Source organism: Lissotriton helveticus, chromosome 6 (assembly GCF_964261635.1).
Source record: "Lissotriton helveticus chromosome 6, aLisHel1.1, whole genome shotgun sequence".
NCBI lineage: Eukaryota > Metazoa > Chordata > Amphibia > Caudata > Salamandridae > Lissotriton > Lissotriton helveticus.
The window spans coordinates 418,955,024-418,977,439 of NC_136067.1; the positions used below are offsets into that span (position 1 = coordinate 418,955,024).

At 43.7% G+C, this 22,416-nt stretch overlaps 1 protein-coding gene across 11 annotated transcripts in view; it reads right to left on the reverse strand.

The window, feature by feature from the left end:
• Positions 1–22,416, reverse strand: part of DCDC2C (doublecortin domain containing 2C) — a 5,988,712-nt gene that overhangs the window by 1,613,220 nt on the left and 4,353,076 nt on the right. For 10 of the 11 annotated variants that reach the window (XM_078647857.1, XM_078647853.1, XM_078647855.1 and 7 more), the window contains 3 exons: positions 20,356–20,541; positions 15,219–15,404; positions 12,913–13,098 (listed from right to left, as the gene is read on the reverse strand). In XM_078647857.1, the coding sequence (XP_078503983.1) occupies positions 12,913–13,098; positions 15,219–15,404; positions 20,356–20,541 (558 nt within the window). The remainder of the gene's footprint in view (positions 1–12,912; positions 13,099–15,218; positions 15,405–20,355; positions 20,542–22,416) is intronic. The other variant, XM_078647856.1, reaches the window with a different exon arrangement.

Genomic DNA, 22,416 nt, shown 5'->3' on the forward strand with positions numbered 1-22,416 from the left:
TGTGTGGATTAAGTGCTGGGTGGTCTGCAACCTTCACACTTGTGCCTCTAGAATTGCTTGTCTTACCCCTAGGCCAGGCTACCCTAGGTGACCTGACATCCCAGGTTCCAACATTTGGTGTCTAGCGGTGGGATTCTGACTGTGGTTGCAGCTACTCAGTAGTAATTGAACGTAATACACTAAGCCTACACCAGGAGTTTTCTCCTAGCGGCCCTCCTAATTTGTCCTTTTGTTTTTCCAAATTTGTTCCTGGTGGTGGGTGGAGGTAGCTTTAGGTTGCCCTTGCAACTCTAATTTCCTGGTGTGTATAATCTGGTTTTGCCTATTTCAAAATGGAGTTTGCATTAGAAAACCTAGATACCTATTCTGTGGCTCAGCTGAAAGATTTGTGCCAGAAAATGGGGGTATTTTTTAAGCATGGTGCCAAGAAGGGGGAACTCCAGACCAGTCTCAGGGCTTGGGTGGAGGCACACAAAGAAGGGAAGGAGGAGGATGAAGGGGCAGACCGGGTCCCGGTTGTGGAGATAAATGGATTATTCCACCCGGAGGGGGAAAACCTACTCCCAGGACCAGGGTCCTACTCCAGGAAAGGCAGTAGTGTCTCCGGGGGAAGCTTAACCGAAGCAGAGCTCGCTGACAGGAGGGAAAAGAGGCAATTAAAATGGGAGTTGGCTAAGCTGGAGCAGGAGAAGGAAGAGAAGAGGATGGTTCATGAGTTCAGGTTGAAAGAGTTGGAACTCCAGGCCCTGCAACGGGGGCCTTCTCCTAAAATATGTGGTGGCAGCGAATCCAAAGAGACAGCCAGGGAGTCCAGACCCTATTTGCCAAAAGACCTTATCGCTAGCTTTAGTCAGGGAGATGACATAGCCAAGTGGTTGGCTGCCTATGAGGTCTCCTTAAGAGCCCATGGGGTGCAGGAGAAGCACTGGGGGGGTGGTTTATATAGGTACATGCCTCCTACTGGTCGGGACACCTTGCTGGCCCTGGAACCAGGGGAACAAACCAACTACCCCATCATGAAGCTAGCATTAGTAAAGAAGTTTGGGCTTACCCCGGAAAGGTATCGCCAGAAGTTCAGGGGGAGCCACAAGTTAAGCACCCAGAACTGGGTGGACTTCCTTGACTACGCACGTAAGGCATTAGAGGGCTGGGTCAAGGGCAGCGAGGTGAAGGACTATGAAGGGTTGTATGATCTATTTTTGAAAGAGCACCTCCTCGAGAAATGTTTTCCCGAGCTTCGCCAACACCTGGTGGACAGCAAGCTGACCAATCCCCGGAAGCTTGCAGAGGAGGCGGACATCTGGGCAGGTACCCGGGTGTCCTCAAAGGGGACTGGAGGGGATTCCCAAAAGGCCGGACAGGGCGCCCCTCAGAAGAAGGAGGGGGGAGACAAAAAGAGGGAGTTCTCTAAAGGTCCCCAAAACAGTTTCCAAGGGAAGGGAACAGGTTTCACCCCTAAGGCAATCCCGCCCAGAAACCCTAATCCTGGCCAAAGCCAGCAGCCAAGGGTTCTCCACTGTTTTGAGTGTGGTGGTGTTGGACATTATAAGGGAGATGTCAGATGCCCAAAGAGACCACCCCCTCCCACCGGAGGAAAGTCACCGGGAGTAGCTAGTGTAGCGCTCGGGGAGGAGTTGCCCTTAGATAAGGGGGGTGAGTGGGCGGGTGTCACCTTAGTGTCCCTGGGAGAGCGGGAGATGGTTCCAAAGATCCAGGTGCCCCCAAATACTACAAAGTATGGGCAATGGGTCACCATCAATGGCCAGAGAGAGGAGGCTCTGAGAGATACAGGAGCCAGTATGACTATGGTGAGAAGTCAGCTGGTGTCTCCAGAGCAGGTGGTTCCTAATGTACTCCACCCCGCCGCGATGGCTGACGGCAGAATGGGCCATTATCCAGTGGCTGAGGTTCCCTTTGAGTGGGAAGGGGATGCAGGTTCACTTCGAGTTGCCGTAAGCCCTGCCGTGCCAGTTGATTGTCTGCTGGGGAATGATATGGAGCACAACACTTGGAGAGAGGTGGAATACCGGACGCACTCTGCGATGCTGGGTACACCTGACTGGGCCTGTGTGAGCACAAGGTCTGCGACTGCCCGGAGAGGGAGTTCGCCTGGGTTGGAGCCTGGAACAATGGCCCAACCCGCTGCCAAAAAGGGACAGACCCGGAGACAGGAAGAGCCTGCTTCGGCTTCCACGCCCCATGTGACAGATCGGCCACCTGCGGTGGTGGGCCAGGAGTCCATGGAGGGGGAAGTAGACTCTCTGGAGGATTTACCCATCCCTGCTGAGTGGCATGTGGAGGGAGGACCTACCAGAGAGGAATTATGTAAGGGGCAGAGAGAGTGCCCTACCCTTGAGGGACTGAGGCGTCAGGCTGAAGCCCAGGCAGCAGGTGATGCTACGGGACACCACCATATTTACTGGGAGGATGGACTCCTCTACAGTGAACCCAAGGTACCCCTACCTGGCTCATCAAGGGCCTTGCTGGTCCCGCAGCAATACCGAGCCTTTCTGCTGGAATTGGCTCATGCAATACCCTTGGCAGGACACTTAGGCCAGGACAAGACCTTTGCTCGGCTTGTCCTCCACTTTTACTGGCCTCAAATGAAAGTGGCATCCAACACTTACTGTCGGACATGTGTATCCTGCCAGGCCAGTGGGAAAACAGGAGTGAAGCTGAAAGCTCCCCTGGAACCACTTCCAGTCGTTAGCACCCCCTTTGAAAGGGTGGGCATCGACATTGTAGGGCCATTGGATCCACCAACAACAGCTGGTCACAGGTTTATCCTGGTTCTGGTGGATCATGCCACACGTTATCCAGAGGCCATTCCTCTGAGGACTGTTACTGTACCTGTGGTGGCTAGGGCCCTGATGGGAATCTTTACCCGAGTAGGATTCCCCAAGGAAGTTGTGTCCGACAGGGGGACCAACTTTCTGTCAGCTTACATGCGGACGATGTGGAAGGAGTGTGGAGTGACTTACCGGTTCACCACTCCTTATCACCCCCAGTCGAATGGATTGGTAGAGAGGTTCAATAAGACCCTGAAGGGCATGATAAAAAGTCTGCCTGAGAGCCTACGAAGGAAATGGGACGTCCTCCTGCCTTGCTTGCTGTTCTCCTACAGAGAGGTGCCGCAGAAGGGAGTGGGCTTCACCCCTTTTGAACTGTTGTACGGGCACCCTGTGCGTGGACCTCTCAGCCTGGTGAAGGATGGATGGGAAAAGTCTCCCAGGAAGCCTCCTCAGGATGTGGTGAGCTACATGCTGGCCTTTAGGAGCCAGATGGCCAAGTTGTGGAAGCAGGCTTCTGATAACTTGGAGGCCAGCCAGGCAGTAATGAAGGAATGGTACAACCAAAATGCTCACCCGGTGGAGTTGGAGCCTGGCCAAAAAGTGTGGGTGATGGAACCTGGAGAGCTAAGTGCCCTTCAAGATCGTTGGACAGGCCCATTTGAGGTGTTGGAAAAGAAGGGTAAGGCCACTTACTTGGTGGATCTCAAGACCCCGCGACAGCCCCTACGGGTGCTGCATGCCAATCGCCTCAAACCCCACCATGAGAGGCCAGAGGTCATCCTGATGATGGTGACGGATGGTGCCGAGGAAGCAGAAAGTGAGCCTCTCCCTGATCTCTTTTCATCCCAAGAGAAGGATGGGTCGGTGGAGGGAGTGATTCTCTCCCCATCCCTAACTCCTGAGCAACGAGAGGATTGCCGCCAGGTATTGGAGCAGTACTCTTCGTTGTTCTCCCTTGTCCCGGGAAAAACCCACCTGTGTACCCATGATGTGGACACAGGAGACAGCCCCCCAGTGAAGTCAAAGACCTACAGGCTGTCAGACAAGGTGAAGGCTAGCATCCATGGAGAGGTTGCCAAGATGCTAGAGCTAGGAGTGATAGAACCTTCCAACAGCCCTTGGTCCAGTCCGGTGGTGCTAGTGCCAAAAGCCGCCCCACCAGGCACCACACCAGAACTGAGGTTCTGTGTGGATTACCGAGGACTGAACTCAGTTACAAAGACTGATGCTCATCCGATCCCTAGGGCGGATGAGTTAATTGACCGGCTAGGAGCTGCCCAATACCTAAGTACCTTTGACCTCACTTCAGGGTACTGGCAGATCTCCTTGACAGATGGAGCAAAGGAAAGGTCAGCCTTCTCCACGCCTGAGGGACACTTCCAATTTTGTGTGATGCCCTTTGGGCTCAAAAATGCCCCTGCCACATTTCAGCGGCTGGTGAATCAGGTCTTCTCTGGAATGGAGAGTTTCTCTGCTGCCTACCTGGATGACATTGCTGTCTTCAGTAGCAATTAGGGGGACCATTTGCAACATTTGCAAGCAGTTCTCCAGGCCCTGAAACAAGCTGGATTGACCATCAAAGCCAGCAAATGTCAGATTGGGCAAGGGTCGGTTGTGTACCTTGGACACTTGGTGGGTAGGGGGTCAGTGCAGCCCCTGCAGGCAAAGATTGAGGCAATCATGGCCTGGGAGCCCCCCAAGACACAGACTGAGGTCCGAGCTTTCTTGGGCCTCACAGGCTACTACCGTCGCTTTGTGAAGGGGTATGGCACTATAGTAGCGCCCCTCACGGAGCTCACCTCCAAGAAACAACCTCGACGGGTAGTTTGGACGAAGGCTTGTCAGCAAGCCTTTGAAAAGTTGTAGCAGGCAATGTGTGTAGCACCGGTCCTGAAGGCCCCAGACTTCTCTAAGGAGTTCATTGTCCAGACAGATGCATCAGAACATGGCATTGGGGCAGTGTTATCGCAACTAAGCATGGGCGTAAAATCCGTTCCGCTCGCGGATTTTGCGGATTTTCGGCAAATTCGCAATCCGCGAACTCTAGCGAACTTACCGAAAATTCGTAAAATCCGTGCGAAGCGGATTTTTTGCTTGGTCGCACTTGCCAACTAGAATACTATACAATTTCGCGGGAGTAAACACTTGCGAACACGTAGATGCGGCGGGCAGCGACAATCTCGCAATTGCGAGATTGCAAAATTTGCAATTTCGCACAAGAAATCCACCAGCAGGCAGCAAAACCTTGAAAATTATGATTTTTATCAGAATAACCCCTCAGGTTGACATTTGCCTGCACTTTTTCTCTGCAAGGAGTCCATTTTGGGGGGGGGGGGGAAGGAAGTGCCCCACAGTCTCCAACTTCCTGTTCCTGTCCAGCAGGCTCCTCCCAGTGCTTTCTTCATGTGCTGGTCACTTTGATTTGTATCTTGACCTGGAAGGATTACTTTTTGTGGATGCTGCTGGATATTTGGCTTTTTGCAAAACTGAAAGCACTCAGCAGGTGCAAAAGTTCAATCTTATCATTAGTAACCATTCCCTGTAGTGCTTCCTGAGGGGTCCCTTCAGAGTTCATTTGCCTACTTGCAACTATTCTATGACCCTGCTCTGACCCTCACAGCAGGCTCAGAGAATAGCTACAAGTATACAACAAAGGTCCTGTTAAAAAAATTACACTGCAACAGAAAGCAATTACAGACAAAACTGAAAGCACTCAGCAGGTGCAAAAGTTCAATCTTATCATTAGTAACCATTCCCTGTAGTGCTTCCTGAGGGGCCCCTTCAGAGATCAGTTGCCTACTTGCAACTATAGGCCACAAAGGTCCTGTGAAACTGCGCACTGCAACAGAAAGCAAATTAGAGATAAGGAAGCAGGTGCCAGCCAGACTGGAAGTTTAAATTCAGTGACACATTAATCAACCCCAAATTAATTCATGTCAGTTGAAGCAGGGCAGGTGTGCTTGCTTTTTTTCACCCCCATAATCTACAGTGATAAACCAACCAGAGGATGGCAGTGATGTACCAGAGGGTGGCATGGGTGTACCAGAGGGTGGCAGTGGTGAAACAGAGGGTGCTGTGAACCTGTGATGATGAACCAGACGTAGAAACAACATAGTCGCGGCCGTTGCGAGCCGACAAGTAAGTTCGCAATTGCGAACTGGTACAAAACCCTCGCGAACTGGCAGAAAACCTTGCGAACACAAAAAAAATTAAAATTCCGCAAATTCACGAGAGTTCGCGGATTTTGCGGATTGCCAATCCGTAAATACGCAATTTCGCGGATTGCCAATTCGCAAAATCCGCCCATGCTTAATCGCAACTAAATGAAGAGGGCCTGGATCAGCCTGTGGTCTTCTTATCCAGAAAACTACTTCCCCGGGAACAGAAGTGGAGTGCAATTGAGAGGGAAGCTTTCGCGGTGGTGTGGGCTCTGAAGAAGCTGCGGCCATACCTGTTTGGCTCGCACTTCCTGGTTCAGACTGACCACCGACCCCTTCGTTGGCTGATGCAAATGAAGGGGGAAAATCCCAAGCTGTTGAGGTGGTCCATCTCCCTACAGGGAATGGACTTCCGGGTGGAACATCGGCCTGGAGTGGACCACGCCAATGCAGACGGTCTCTCCAGGTATTTCCGCCTTAGTGATGAGGACTCCCAAGGGGTTGGGTAGTTCCCCCCACTTTCAGCTGGGGGGGACGCGTGTTAGACCTGTCTGGTTTTTTTGCGTAGTCCCTCCAATTTATTATTTATTTTGTCCCCTTTCTGCCCCTCATACCCTTAATAATTTTTGTGTCCACTAGCTTTTTCTAGGTGTTGGTCAAAGGGATAGGTGTTCTTTCCCCCCCTCATAGTTTTTCACCTCGGGCCCAGAGGCCTGTTCTGACAGGAAAAGTTGGAACCACAAAATGGTGGCTTCCAACTGCCCTAACTGCCACACCCAGAACTTGCCCATAGACTAGTATAGGGCGTTCCAGAACCTTCTGGTCCATTCTGGACCACTGAGGGACAGCCTATATAAGGCGGAATGCGGGGCAGCCATTTTGTCTACCTGAGAGAGTCAGCTGGAGGACAGGCTGTAACTAAGGGTGGGAAGAGGCTAGACATAGGGTTGACCTCCTGGACTGGGAAGCTGCCTTACTGGTCCACCACACTATCCCCCTTTGGGTTACTTGTCCTGACCCCGCTGTTGAGGGTTACTGGAGACCCTGGGCGCCTAGCTTGCCCCTTGTCCAAATCATACAGGGGAAGTCTTCAGGAGAAGGAGACTGCGGCGCTGCGGAGCGCAGTCCTCTGCCCAGTAAAGGAACTAAAGGAAAGTGATCTCCAGGATATTATTACAGGGGTTGGAGGGATTGTGAGCTGGTGAGGAGTCTATCGCCACGCATTACAGGTTATTCCCCCCTTTTCCCTGTACCTGGGCTGCCTTTGCTCAAGTGAACTCCCTGTGACTGGCGTAGGGCTGGGAGCGTGCCCTCCTCGAGGCGCTTTGTGGGGCGCTGGCGGCGTGATCAGGCCGCCTGTGTACCTTTGGTAGAAGTGGGCGCTGGAGTGAAGGATCGTTTCCGGCGCTGTGTCCTGTCAGCACTAACCCGGCATAGGAGTGAGTGATCCGGTGTTTGGGGGCGGAGCCGGAGGAAGCCGAACCGAGCAGACTCCAGTTGAAGCCGCTGCTCGCTTGCGCATGCCCGGTCGCGCCGCTTCTCAACAGGAAGGCAGAGGCCGGACCAGGCGGGAAGGCGCCGAGAGCAGAGCAGAGGCTTAGGCGTGTGGTCGTCTTCCCCCGCTCGAGCGCCTCACGAAGGAGCTGGCGCGAGCGGGAGGGGGGACGGAGGAACCCGGCAGCCTGCAGTAAATAGAGATCTCTTTTCCCCGCTCGAGAGCTACCAGAGGAGCCGGCGCGAGCGGGAGAGAGGAGAGAGGTGCCCCGGGAGGCTGGTGAGCCTTCTCAGTGCTTGGCCCCCCCCCTGTCCCTGTCAAGCGGATACCCCCACTCACTGGCACCTCAAGAACCTGATCACAAGTAAGGAGAGTTACACGAGGGCAGGGGAGCAAGACTTCACAAGTAGGGGAATAAAGAGTCCCTTCCAGAGGGTGGAGCGCCTTGGTTATTGCCTGAGGGGCCTATATGAAACGTTGCTCTGCTTGGAATAGCACCTTTACAGTTGTCAGCAGTGAGGAGTCCCCTTTGCTGGAGGAGTATAGACTCTTCTACAAGAAAACTACTGCTCTTTGTTGAAAGCGATGCTCAAACCTGTATGGAACTAACCTAGCTTAGTCATTGCTCTTTTCTCCAACAGTGTCACGTGATGAGGAGAGTAGCTTGTGGGAGACAAGTATAGTACACTGTATAGTGACAATTTCTAATCAAATTCTGGAGTCTGAGTGGATGCACTATTGATGTTGATTATTGATTTAAGTAAGCCAATCTGAAAGTGTTATCACTGATTTCATGACTAAAGTAATGTACTGTTGAACCTAGATGATTAATTGCTCAGTAGTTTAAAAGTATTCTTGCTATATCCCAAACAAACTGAAGTGTAATTAGTTGTGAACTCTGAAAGTAAAAGTGCAAAGATATTATTTGTATAAACCAGTACTTATTTTCATAACAAATTGGTGTAGTGTCCTTTTTAAGTGTTATTGTGTGGATTTACTGCTGGGTGGTCTGCAACCTTCACACTTGTGCCTCTAGAATTGCTTGTCTTACCCCTAGGCCAGGCTACCCTAGGTGACCTGACATCCCAGGTTCCAACACAGTATAAAAGTTCTCATGGTTTGGAGCATTCCTTGTGTGATATTATTTTTTGCAGTTGGAATATTCATGCTTGGAGTTTGGAATTATTTGAACTTTCATTGAAAGTTGCCAAGGGCCTAGGTCTCTGAGCAGTATTCCAGGTAAATATTAATGACCAAGATTTCAGACTCTGATTTTTACTTTGTATAGGAGGAGTCCTTGAAAGAATTATCAAACCCAAAAGACTAGTGTCATCTTTTCCAGGACTACAAACAAAGTCTATTGCACGTGTACCCAGGAAGAGCTAGTGAAGCGTCTATACTGTACAGACTTTAGTTATACACTTGAATCACATATGTATAACCATATTGCCAGTAGAGGGTAAGTGAATATATATTGCAGGAAGTGCAAGTGTTCTGTTATTTTTGAGTATTTCCTTGATGAGGATTAGAGGTTACCATGGAAATCCGGGATATCAAGATGTGCCACACTTTTGGCATAAGTACAGAATGTTCCCACTCTATTAGTTCATTAGAACACTGATGAAGCTACAGTCGAACAATGGGCTGCTGATGGTTCTGAAGTACATATTTACTTAGCAGAGAAACCTTTTTGCCTCACCTTGATGAGGACGATATTTAGGAACTTAATTTATTGGAAATATGTCCTCATTTTCTAGAGAACCTTCATTAACCTCTATATAAAAATCAGGAGAGAAATAGTTGATGCGCAATGTGATGCACTGTTTCTTTTACAACCCTGGACTCATGCCATATTTAATATTAGATGTACCTGTGCTTTTCCGGTCTGTTCATCAACGTCCGGTTTGGTAATACCTTGTAGGCATGTCATACTGTAGTCCCTCTGTTGTGCCAAAGGTGTGTCTGTATTACACATCTCATCATATGTGGGTGTTACATAAAGCCCCTTTTGAACATTTCTGACTGAGCTTTAAGCATGGGCGTAAAATCCGTTCCGCTCGCGCATTTTGCGGATTTTCGGCAAATTTGCAATCCGCGAACTCTCGCGAACTTGCCGAAAATTCGTAAATCCGTGCGAAGCGGATTTTTTGCTTGGTCGCACTTGCCAACAAGAATACTATACAATTTCGCGGGAGTAAACACTTGCGAACACGTAGATGCGGCGGGCAGCGACAATCTCGCAAATGCGAGATTGCAAAATTTGCCATTTCGCACAAGAAATCCACCAGCAGGCAGCATAAACCTTGAAAATTATGATTTTTATCAGAATAACTCCTCAGGTTGACATTTGCCTGCACTTTTTTTTGCAAGGAGTCCATTTGGGGGGGGGGTGGGAAGAAGGAAGTGCCCCACAGTCTCCAACTTCCTGTTCCTGTCCAGCAGGCTCCTCCCAGTGCTTTCTTCATGTGCTGGTCACTTTGATTTGGATCTTGACCTGGAAGGATTACTTTTTGTGGGTGCTGCTGGATATTTGGATTTTTGCAAAACTGAAAGCACTCAGCAGGTGCAAAAGTTCAATCTTATCATTAGTAACCATTCCCTGTAGTGCCTGGAAGGATTACTTTTTGTGGATGCTGCTGGATATTTGGATTTTTGCAAAACTGAAAGCACTCAGCAGGAGCAAAAGTTCAATCTTATCATTAGTAACCATTCCCTGTAGTGCTTCCTGAGGGGCCCCTTCAGAGTTCAGTTGCCTACTTGCAACTATTCTATGACCCTGCTCTGACCCTCACAGCAGGCTCAGAGAATAGCTACAAGTATACAACAAAGGTCCTGTTAAAAAAATTACACTGCAACAGAAAGCAATTACAGATAAGGAAGCAGGTGCCAGCCTGGAAGTTCAAATTCAGTGACACATTAATCAGCCCCTAATTCATTCATGTCAGTTGAGGCAGGGCAAGTGTGCTTTTCCCCCCATAATCTACAGTGATGAACTAGAGGGTGGCATGGGTGAGCCAGAGGGTGGCATGGGTGAGCCAGAGGGTGGCAGTGGTGAAACAGAGGGTGGCAGTGGTGAAACAGAGGGTGCTGTGATGAACAAGACGTAGAAACAACATGGTCGCGACAGTTGCTTCCCGACAAGTAGGTTTGCGTTTCCAAACTGGTAAAAAACCCTTGCAAAATGGCAGAAACACTTGCAAACACAAAAAAAAGGAATCCGCAAAATTCGCGAGAGTTCGCGGATTTTGCGGATTGCGAATCCGTAAATACGCAATTTCGCAGATTGCCATTTCGCAAAATCCACCCATGCTTACTGAGCTTTCTACATGACTAGCTCTGGTATGAACCTGGAAAAATACAATAAAAACATTACCATATCCACATTGAAATCCGTGATCATCCATCACATTAAATGAATAATTGTCATTACATTATTGTTAAACATATGCTAAGGACCTAAATAAAGAGAACGAATGCCCTTAGAATACTTTGAATATAAAACAGTGAATTCCAAGACATTTTTATAGGAAACAAAAAAATTAAACTATGTTCTAGAGTGGAGCCGATGTTGATATGTGCTCTGTCTGAGCTTCCAGAAATTTAAAGCAATAGAGCTCCTAAAATTAGACAGGTTTCTTGGATGAATCCCAAGTTTACCATTGGTAGCTTGACACAAGAAGCAAGCACTTCCTCAGAGACATTTCCATGTGGTGCATTAACAGAAAAGCCAAAACAACATTGGATTTAAGAAATGAATAAGTTAACATTCTAAGATCAACTAATTGTGGAAGAGTATAACTAAATAACTAAAAATATTCAAATGATTAAAATAGGATGTACGGATAGAGAGTTATAAAATATTAAAGAATCAATTCAAATTTCTCCTGTGAGTCTGTTGGGACCAGAAACTGAGCTATTACCAAATAGGAATTATTGGATCTGTGGGGACACTGCAAATCCATTCCATTCCATTCACTCAAAAAATGTTGCTGTGTTGTGCAGCTAGAACATCCAAACTAAATTTCATGAAGGGGGCTGTGAAGCTTCCATAATGAACTACTACTGAAAACCAAAGACACAATATTAATTGATAAGCGCTGTTAACTTGGAGTTATGCATCCCCAAAGGCTGCTGGGCAATGCAGTGAGGCTAGAAGGATTGTAGTTTGTCTCAATCAACAATTTTTATTTTGCATGCAGAAGGTTCACCAAATGTTCAAAATGTTCTGCTAGGCAAGTGTGGAAGCTGTGGCCAAGCACAGCTTTGTGAGGTCAAACAATTTCTTTTTTCAATCCTGCAATATTCTTGATTTTAACTCTCAAAAGCTCAGAGTGGGATAGTCGTGGAAAATGGAGCAACAGAGGTTGCATTTTTTACAAGTATGATTGGCATTTTGTTTGCTTTCTCCTAAAGTGAAACATTTGTACCTCCCACCTTTTTCAAACGTTGGTATTTCTTCTTCCATGTATCATGATCTGTGGTCCATGCTTACTTGTGTATGCCGTGCAGTCACAGAGATGCTCACCTCGAACGTCAATGTTGCTTGACTCTTCTGAGGCTGAGATCAACCAGTGTGAAGGTTCTGCCGCAACCGTGGCACTATTTGAAACACTAAAGTGGTTTTAGGACTCCAGGTGCCACAGGAGTCTCTCAAAATTTGCTGTTGTGGCAGTCATCTTAAATCCACCATATACAAGTTCTCATGGTTTGGAGCATTCCTTTGCTAGGCAAGTGTGATATTTTTTTTGCAGTTGGAATATTCATGCTAGGAGTTTGGAATTATTTGAACTTTCATTGAAAGTTGCCAAGGGCCTTGGTCTCTGAGCAGTATTCCAGGCAAATATTAATGACCAAGATTTCAGACTCTGATTTTTACTTTGTATAGGAGGAGTCCTTGAAAGAATTATCAAACCCAAAAGACTAGTGTAATCTTTTCCAGGACTACAAACAAAGTCTATTGCACGTGTACCAAGGAAGAGCTAGTGAAGTGTCTATACTGTACAGACTTTAGTTATACACTTGAATCACAAATGTATAACCAAATTGCCAGTAGAGGGAAAGTGAATAAATATTGCAGGAAGTGCAAGTGTTCTGTTATTTTTGAGTATTTCATTGATGAGGATTAGAGGTTACCATGGAAATCCGGGATATCAAGATGTGCCACACTTTTGGCATAAGTACAGAAGGTTCCCACTCTATTAGTTCATTAGAACACTGATGAAGCTACAGTCGAACGATGGGCTGCTGATGGTTCTGAAGTACATATTTACTTAGCACAGAAACCTTTTTGCCTCACCTTGATGAGGACGATATTTAGTAACTTAATTTATTGGAAATATGTCCTCATTTTCTAGAGAACCTTCATTAACCTCTATATAAAAATCAGGAGAGAAATAGTTGATGCGCAATGTGATGCACTGTTTCTTTTACAACCCTGGACTCATGCCATATTTAATAATAGATGTACCTGTGCTTTTTCGGTCTGTTCATCAACGTCTGGTTTGGTAATACCTTGTAGGAATGTCATACTGTAGTCCCTCTGTTGTGCCAAAGGTGTGTCTGTATTACACATCTCATCATATGTGGGTGTTACATAAGGCCCCTTTTGAACATTTCTGACTGAGCTTTCTACGTGACTAGCTCTGGTATGAACCTGGAAAAATACAATAAAAACATTACCATATCCACATTGAAATCCGTGATCATCCATCACATTAAATGAATAATTGTCATTACATTATTGTTAAACATATGCTAAGGACCTAAATAAAGAGAACAAATGTCCTTAGAATACTTTGAATTTAAAACAGTGCATTCCAAGACAGTTTTATAGGAAACAAAAAAATTAAACTATGTTCTAGAGTGGAGCCGATGTTGATATGTGCTCTGTCTGGGCTTCCAGAAATTCAAAGCAATAGAGCTCCTAAAATTAGACAGGTTTCTTGGTCGAATCCCAAGTTTACCATTGGTAGCTTGACACAAGAAGCAATCACTTCCTCAGAAAAATTTCCATGTGGTGCATTAACACAAAAGTCAAAACAACATTGGATGTAAGAAATGAATAAGTTAACATTCTAAGATCAACTAATTGTGGAAGAGTATAACTAAATAACTAAAAATAATCAAATGATTAAAATAGGATGTACGGATAGAGAGTTATAAAATATTAAAGAATCAATTCAAATTTCTCCTGTGAGTCTGTTGGGACCAGAAACTGAGCTATTACCAAATAGGAATTATTGGATCTGTGGGGACACTGCAAATCCATTCCATTCCATTCACTCAAAAAATATTGCTGTGTTGTGCAGCTAGAACATCCAAACTAAATTTCATGAAGGGGGCTGTGAAGCTTCCATAATGAACTACTACTGAAAACCAAAGACACAATATTAATTGATAAGCGCTGTTAACTTGGAGTTATGCATCCCAAAAGGCTGCTGGGCAATGCAGTGAGGCTAGAAGGATTGTAGTTTGTCTCAATCAACAATTTTTATTTTGCATGCAGAAGGTTCACCAAATGTTCAAAATGTTCTGCTAGGCAAGTGTGGAAGCTGTGGCCAAGCACAGCTTTGTGAGGTCAAACAATTTCTTTTTTCAATCCTGCAATATTCTTGATTTTAACTCTCAAAAGCTCAGAGTGGGATAGTCGTGGAAAATGGAGCAACAGAGGTTGCATTTTTTACAAGTATGATTGGCATTTTGTTTGCTTTCTCCAAAAGTGAAACATTTGTACCTCCCACCTTTTTCAAACGTTGGTATTTCTTCTTCCATGTATCATGATCTGTGGTCCATGCTTACTTGTGTATGCCGTGCAGTCACAGAGATGCTCACCTCGAACGTTAATGTTGCTTCACTCTTCTGAGGCTGAGATCAACCAGTGTGAAGGTTCTGCCGCAACCGTGGCACTATTTGAAACACTAAAGTGGTTTTAGGAGTCAAGGTGCCACAGGAGTCTCTCAAAATTTGCTGTTGTGGCAGTCATCTTAAATCCACCATATACAAGTTCTCATGGTTTGGAGCATTCCTTTGCTAGGCAAGTGTGATATTTTTTTTGCAGTTGGAATATTCATGCTAGGAGTTTGGAATTATTTGAACTTTCATTGAAAGTTGCCAAGGGCCTTGGTCTCTGAGCAGTATTCCAGGTAAATATTAATGACCAAGATTTCAGACTCTGATTTTTACTTTGTATAGGAGGAGTCCTTGAAAGAATTATCAAACCCAAAAGACTAGTGTAATCTTTTCTAGGACTACAAACAAAGTCTATTGCACGTGTACCAAGGAAGAGCTAGTGAAGTGTCTATACTGTACAGACTTTAGTTATACACTTGAATCACAAATGTATAACCAAATTGCCAGTAGACGGAAAGTGAATATATATTGCAGGAAGTGCAAGTGTTCTGTTATTTTTGAGTATTTCCTTGATGAGGATTAGAGGTTACCATGGAAATCCGGGATATCAAGATGTGCCACACTTTTGGCATAAGTACAGAATGTTCCCACTCTATTAGTTCATTAGAACACTGATGAAGCTACAGTCGAACGATGGGCTGCTGATGGTTCTGAAGTACATATTTACTTAGCACAGAAACCTTTTTGCCTCACCTTGATGAGGACGATATTTAGAAACTTAATTTATTGGAAATATGTCCTCATTTTCTAGAGAACCTTCATTAACCTCTATATAAAAATCAGGAGAGAAAGAGTTGATGCGCAATGTGATGCACTGTTTCTTTTACAACCCTGGACTCATGTCATATTTAATAATAGATGTACCTGTGCTTTTCCGGTCTGTTTCTCAACGTCTGTTTTGGTAATACCTTGTAGGTATGTCATACTGTAGTCCCTCTGTTGTGCCAAAGGTGTGTCTGTATTACAGATCTCATCATATGTGGGTGTTACATAAGGCCCCTTTTGAACATTTCTGACTGAGCTTTCTACGTGACTGGCTCTGGTATGAACCTGGAAAAATACAATAAAAACATTACCATATCCACATTGAAATCCGTGATCATCCATTACATTAAATGAATAATTGTCATTACATTATTGTTAAACATATGCTAAGGACCTAAATAAAGAGAACGAATGCCCTTAGAATACTTTGGATATAAAACAGTGCATTCCAAGACAGTTTTATAGGAAACAAAAAAATTAAACTATGTTCTAGAGTGGAGCCGATGTTGATATGTGCTCTGTCTGAGCTTCCAGAAATTGAAAGCAATAGAGCTCCTAAAATTAGACAGGTTTCTTGGATGAATCCCAAGTTTACCATTGGTAGCTTGACACAAGAAGCAAGCACTTCCTCAGAGAAATTTCCATGTGGTGCATTAACAGAAAAGCCAAAACAACATTGGATTTAAGAAATTAATAAGTTAACATTCTAAGATCAACTAATTGTGGAAGAGTATAACTAAATAACTAAACATAATCAAATGATTGAAATAGGATGTACGGATAGAGAGTTATAAAATATTAAAGAATCAATTACAATTTCTCCTGTGAGTCTGTTGGGCCCAGAAACTGAGCTATTGCCAAATAGGAATTATTGGATCTGTGGGGACACTGCAAATCCATTCTATTCCATCATTCACTCAAAAAATGTTGCTGTGTTGTGCAGCTAGAACATCCAAACAAAATTTCATGAAGGGGGCTGTGAAGCTTCCATAATGAACTACTACTGAAAACCAAAGACACAATATTAATTGATAAGCGCTGTTAACTTGGAGTTATGCATCCCCAAAGGTTGCTAAGCAATTCAGTGAGGCTAGAAGGATTGTAGTTTGTCTCAATCAACAATTTTTATTTTGCATGCAGAAGGTTCACCAAATGTTAAAAATGTTCTGCTAGGCAAGTGTGGAAGCTGTAGCCAAGCACAGCTTTGTGAGGTCAGACAATTTCTTTTTTCAATCCTGCAATATTCTTGATATTAACTCTCAAAAGCTCAGAGTGGAATAGTCGTGGAAAATGGACAACAGAGGTTGCATTTTTTACAAGTATGATTTGCATTTTGTTCGCTTTCTCCAAAAGTGAAAATTTGTACCTCCCACCTTTTTCAAACGTTGGTATTTCTTCTTCCATGTATCATGATCTGTGGTCCATGCTTACTTGTGTATGCCTGCAGTCACAGAGATGCTCACCTCGAACGTCAATGTTGCTTGACTCTTCTGAGGCTGAGACCAACCAGTGTGAAGGTTCTGCCGCAACCGTGGCACTATTTGAAACACTAAAGTGGTTTCAGGACTTAAGGTGCCACAGGAGTCTCTCAAAACTTGCTGTTGTGGCAGTCATCTTAAATTCACCATATAAAGTGTTCTCATGGTTTGGAGCATTCCTTGCTAGGCAACTGTGATATTTTTTTTTGCAGTTGGAATATTCATGCTAGGAGTTTGGAATTTTTTGAACTTTCATTGAAAGTTGCCAATGGCCTTGGTCTCGGAGCAGTATTCCAAGTAAATATTAATGACCAAGATTTCAGACTCTGATTTGTACTTTGTATAGGAGTCCTTGAAAGAATTATCAAACCCAAAAGACTAGTGTCATCTTTTCCAGGACTAAAAATAAAGTCTATTGCACGTGTACCCAGGAAGAGCTAGTGAAGCGTCTATACTGTATAGACTTTAGTTATAAACTTGAATCACATATGTATAACCATATTGCCAGTAGAGGGAAAGTGAATATATATTGCAGGAAGTGCAAGTGTTCTGTTATTTTTGAGTATTTCCTTGATGAGGATTAGAGGTTTCCATGGAAATGAGGGATATCAAGATGTGCCACACTTTTGGCATAAGTACAGAATGTTCCCACTCTATTAGTTCATTAGAACACTGATGAAGCTACAGTCGAACGATGGGCTGCTGATGGTTCTGAAGTACATATTTACATAGCACAGAAACCTTTTTGCCTCACCTTGATGAGGATGATATTTAGGAACTTAGGGGCATATTACCAAGCAATAGCGATAATTTTCGCTATTGCTTGGTTAGAGACAAAAATGTATCGCCTACCTGCGGCGATTTTTATCGCAGATAAAGCTTGGTATTACCAGCTGCAATGCATGAATATCGCTGAAAAGTCCGCGATATTCAGGCATTACCGAGCTAATGTTCTTGGCCATGTTATCCACCTCCCATTGGATAACATGGCTAAGAACTGCTCAGGGCAGGTGTTAGCTTTTGGAGATATTCGCGCTTAGCGCGAATATCTCCAAAGGTTGGTAATAGGAGATAGCGATGTTAGCAACTGTTTCCAGTCGCTAACATCTTGGCACGCCCACTTTGCATGTCATTAGTGATAAATTTCTCTGACATGCAAAGTGGGGCCCAAGATGGTCGCTATCTCCTACTAGCTGTCGCTAACTGGTGTTAGCGACAGCTAGGTAATAGGGAGATAATTTTATCTCCGCTTTCTTGGCTTTTAAAGCCAAAAAAGCGTAGATAAACCCCCTTGATAATATGCCCCTTAATTTATTGGAAATATGTCCTCATTTTCTAGAGAACCTTCATTAACCTCTATATAAAAATCAGGAGAGAAAAAGTTGATGCGCAATGTGATGTACTGTTTCTTTTACAACCCTGGACTCATGCTATATTTAATAATAGATGTACCGGTGCTTTTCCGGTCTGTTCATCAACGTCTGGTTTGGTAATACCTTGTAGGTATGTCATACTGTAGTCCCTCTGTTGTGCCAAAGGTGTGTCTGTATTACACATCTCATCATATGTGGGTGTTACATAAGGCCCCTTTTGAACATTTCTGACTGAGCTTTCTACATGACTAGCTCTGGTGTGAACCTGGAAAAATACAATAAAAACATTACCATATCCACATTGAAATCCGTGATCATCCATCACATTAAATGAATATTTGTCATTACATTATTGTTAAACATATGCTAAGGACCTAAATAAAGAGAACGAATGCCCTTAGAATACTTTGAATATAAAACAGTGAATTCCAAGACATTTTTATAGGAAACAAAAAAATTAAACTATGTTCTAGAGTGGAGCCGATGTTGATATGTGCTCTGTCTGAGCTTCCAGAAATTTAAAGCAATAGAGCTCCTAAAATTAGACAGGTTTCTTGGATGAATCGCAAGTTTACCATTGGTAGCTTGACACAAGAAGCAAGCACTTCCTCAGAGACATTTCCATGTGGTGCATTAACAGAAAAGCCAAAACAACATTGGATTTAAGAAATGAATAAGTTAACATTCTAAGATCAACTAATTGTGGAAGAGTATAACTAAATAACTAAAAATATTCAAATGATTAAAATAGGATGTACGGATAGAGAGTTATAAAATATTAAAGAGTCAATTCAAATTTCTCCTGTGAGTCTGTTGGGACCAGAAACTGAGCTATTACCAAATAGGAATTATTGGATCTGTGGGGACACTGCAAATCCATTTCATTCCATTCACTCAAAAAATGTTGCTGTGTTGTGCAGCTAGAACATCCAAACTAAATTTCATGAAGGGGGCTGTGAAGCTTCCATAATGAACTACTACTGAAAAGCAAAGACACAATATTAATTGATAAGCGCTGTTAACTTGGAGTTATGCATCCCCAAAGGCTGCTGGGCAATGCAGTGAGGCTAGAAGGATTGTAGTTTGTCTCAATCAACAATTTTTATTTTGCATGCAGAAGGTTCACCAAATGTTCAAAATGTTCTGCTAGGCAAGTGTGGAAGCTGTGGCCAAGCACAGCTTTGTGAGGTCAAACAATTTCTTTTTTCAATCCTGCAATATTCTTGATTTTAACTCTCAAAAGCTCAGAGTGGGATAGTCGTGGAAAATGGAGCAACAGAGGTTGCATTTTTTACAAGTATGATTGGCATTTTGTTTGCTTTCTCCTAAAGTGAAACATTTGTACCTCCCACCTTTTTCAAACGTTGGTATTTCTTCTTCCATGTATCATGATCTGTGGTCCATGCTTACTTGTGTATGCCGTGCAGTCACAGAGATGCTCACCTCGAACGTCAATGTTGCTTGACTCTTCTGAGGCTGAGATCAACCAGTGTGAAGGTTCTGCCGCAACCGTGGCACTATTTGAAACACTAAAGTGGTTTTAGGACTCCAGGTGCCACAGGAGTCTCTCAAAATTTGCTGTTGTGGCAGTCATCTTAAATCCACCATATACAAGTTCTCATGGTTTGGAGCATTCCTTTGCTAGGCAAGTGTGATATTTTTTTTGCAGTTGGAATATTCATGCTAGGAGTTTGGAATTATTTGAACTTTCATTGAAAGTTGCCAAGGGCCTTGGTCTCTGAGCAGTATTCCAGGCAAATATTAATGACCAAGATTTCAGACTCTGATTTTTACTTTGTATAGGAGGAGTCCTTGAAAGAATTATCAAACCCAAAAGACTAGTGTAATCTTTTCCAGGACTACAAACAAAGTCTATTGCACGTGTACCAAGGAAGAGCTAGTGAAGTGTCTATACTGTACAGACTTTAGTTATACACTTGAATCACAAATGTATAACCAAATTGCCAGTAGAGGGAAAGTGAATATATATTGCAGGAAGTGCAAGTGTTCTGTTATTTTTGAGTATTTCATTGATGAGGATTAGAGGTTACCATGGAAATCCGGGATATCAAGATGTGCCACACTTTTGGCATAAGTACAGAAGGTTCCCACTCTATTAGTTCATTAGAACACTGATGAAGCTACAGTCGAACGATGGGCTGCTGATGGTTCTGAAGTACATATTTACTTAGCACAGAAACCTTTTTGCCTCACCTTGATGAGGACGATATTTAGGAACTTAATTTATTGGAAATATGTCCTCATTTTCTAGAGAACCTTCATTAACCTCTATATAAAAATCAGGAGAGAAATAGTTGATGCGCAATGTGATGCACTGTTTCTTTTACAACCCTGGACTCATGCCATATTTAATAATAGATGTACCTGTGCTTTTCCGGTCTGTTCATCAACGTCTGGTTTGGTAATACCTTGTAGGAATGTCATACTGTAGTCCCTCTGTTGTGCCAAAGGTGTGTCTGTATTACACATCTCATCATATGTGGGTGTTACATAAGGCCCCTTTTGAACATTTCTGACTGAGCTTTCTACGTGACTAGCTCTGGTATGAACCTGGAAAAATACAATAAAAACATTACCATATCCACATTGAAATCCGTGATCATCCATCACATTAAATGAATAATTGTCATTACATTATTGTTAAACATATGCTAAGGACCTAAATAAAGAGAACAAATGTCCTTAGAATACTTTGAATTTAAAACAGTGCATTCCAAGACAGTTTTATAGGAAACAAAAAAATTAAACTATGTTCTAGAGTGGAGCCGATGTTGATATGTGCTCTGTCTGGGCTTCCAGAAATTCAAAGCAATAGAGCTCCTAAAATTAGACAGGTTTCTTGGTCGAATCCCAAGTTTACCATTGGTAGCTTGACACAAGAAGCAAGCACTTCCTCAGAGAAATTTCCATGTGGTGCATTAACAGAAAAGTCAAAACAACATTGGATTTAAGAAATGAATAAGTTAACATTCTAAGATCAACTAATTGTGGAAGAGTATAACTAAATAACTAAAAATAATCAAATGATTAAAATAGGATGTACGGATAGAGAGTTATAAAATATTAAAGAATCAATTCAAATTTCTCCTGTGAGTCTGTTGGGACCAGAAACTGAGCTATTACCAAATAGGAATTATTGGATCTGTGGGGACACTGCAAATCCATTCCATTCCATTCACTCAAAAAATGTTGCTGTGTTGTGCAGCTAGAACATCCAAACTAAATTTCATGAAGGGGGCTGTGAAGCTTCCATAATGAACTACTACTGAAAACCAAAGACACAATATTAATTGATAAGCGCTGTTAACTTGGAGTTATGCATCCCCAAAGGCTGCTGGGCAATGCAGTGAGGCTAGAAGGATTGTAGTTTGTCTCAATCAACAATTTTTATTTTGCATGCAGAAGGTTCACCAAATGTTCAAAATGTTCTGCTAGGCAAGTGTGGAAGCTGTGGCCAAGCACAGCTTTGTGAGGTCAAACAATTTCTTTTTTCAATCCTGCAATATTCTTGATTTTAACTCTCAAAAGCTCAGAGTGGGATAGTCGTGGAAAATGGAGCAACAGAGGTTGCATTTTTTACAAGTATGATTGGCATTTTGTTTGCTTTCTCCAAAAGTGAAACATTTGTACCTCCCACCTTTTTCAAACGTTGGTATTTCTTCTTCCATGTATCATGATCTGTGGTCCATGCTTACTTGTGTATGCCGTGCAGTCACAGAGATGCTCACCTCGAACGTCAATGTTGCTTCACTCTTCTGAGGCTGAGATCAACCAGTGTGAAGGTTCTGCCGCAACCGTGGCACTATTTGAAACACTAAAGTGGTTTTAGGACTCAAGGTGCCACAGGAGTCTCTCAAAATTTGCTGTTGTGGCAGTCATCTTAAATCCACCATATACAAGTTCTCATGGTTTGGAGCATTCCTTTGCTAGGCAAGTGTGATATTTTTTTTGCAGTTGGAATATTCATGCTAGGAGTTTGGAATTATTTGAACTTTCATTGAAAGTTGCCAAGGGCCTTGGTCTCTGAGCAGTATTCCAGGTAAATATTAATGACCAAGATTTCAGACTCTGATTTTTACTTTGTATAGGAGGAGTCCTTGAAAGAATTATCAAACCCAAAAGACTAGTGTAATCTTTTCTAGGACTACAAACAAAGTCTATTGCACGTGTACCAAGGAAGAGCTAGTGAAGTGTCTATACTGTACAGACTTTAGTTATACACTTGAATCACAAATGTATAACCAAATTGCCAGTAGACGGAAAGTGAATATATATTGCAGGAAGTGCAAGTGTTCTGTTATTTTTGAGTATTTCCTTGATGAGGATTAGAGGTTACCATGGAAATCCGGGATATCAAGATGTGCCACACTTTTGGCATAAGTACAGAATGTTCCCACTCTATTAGTTCATTAGAACACTAATGAA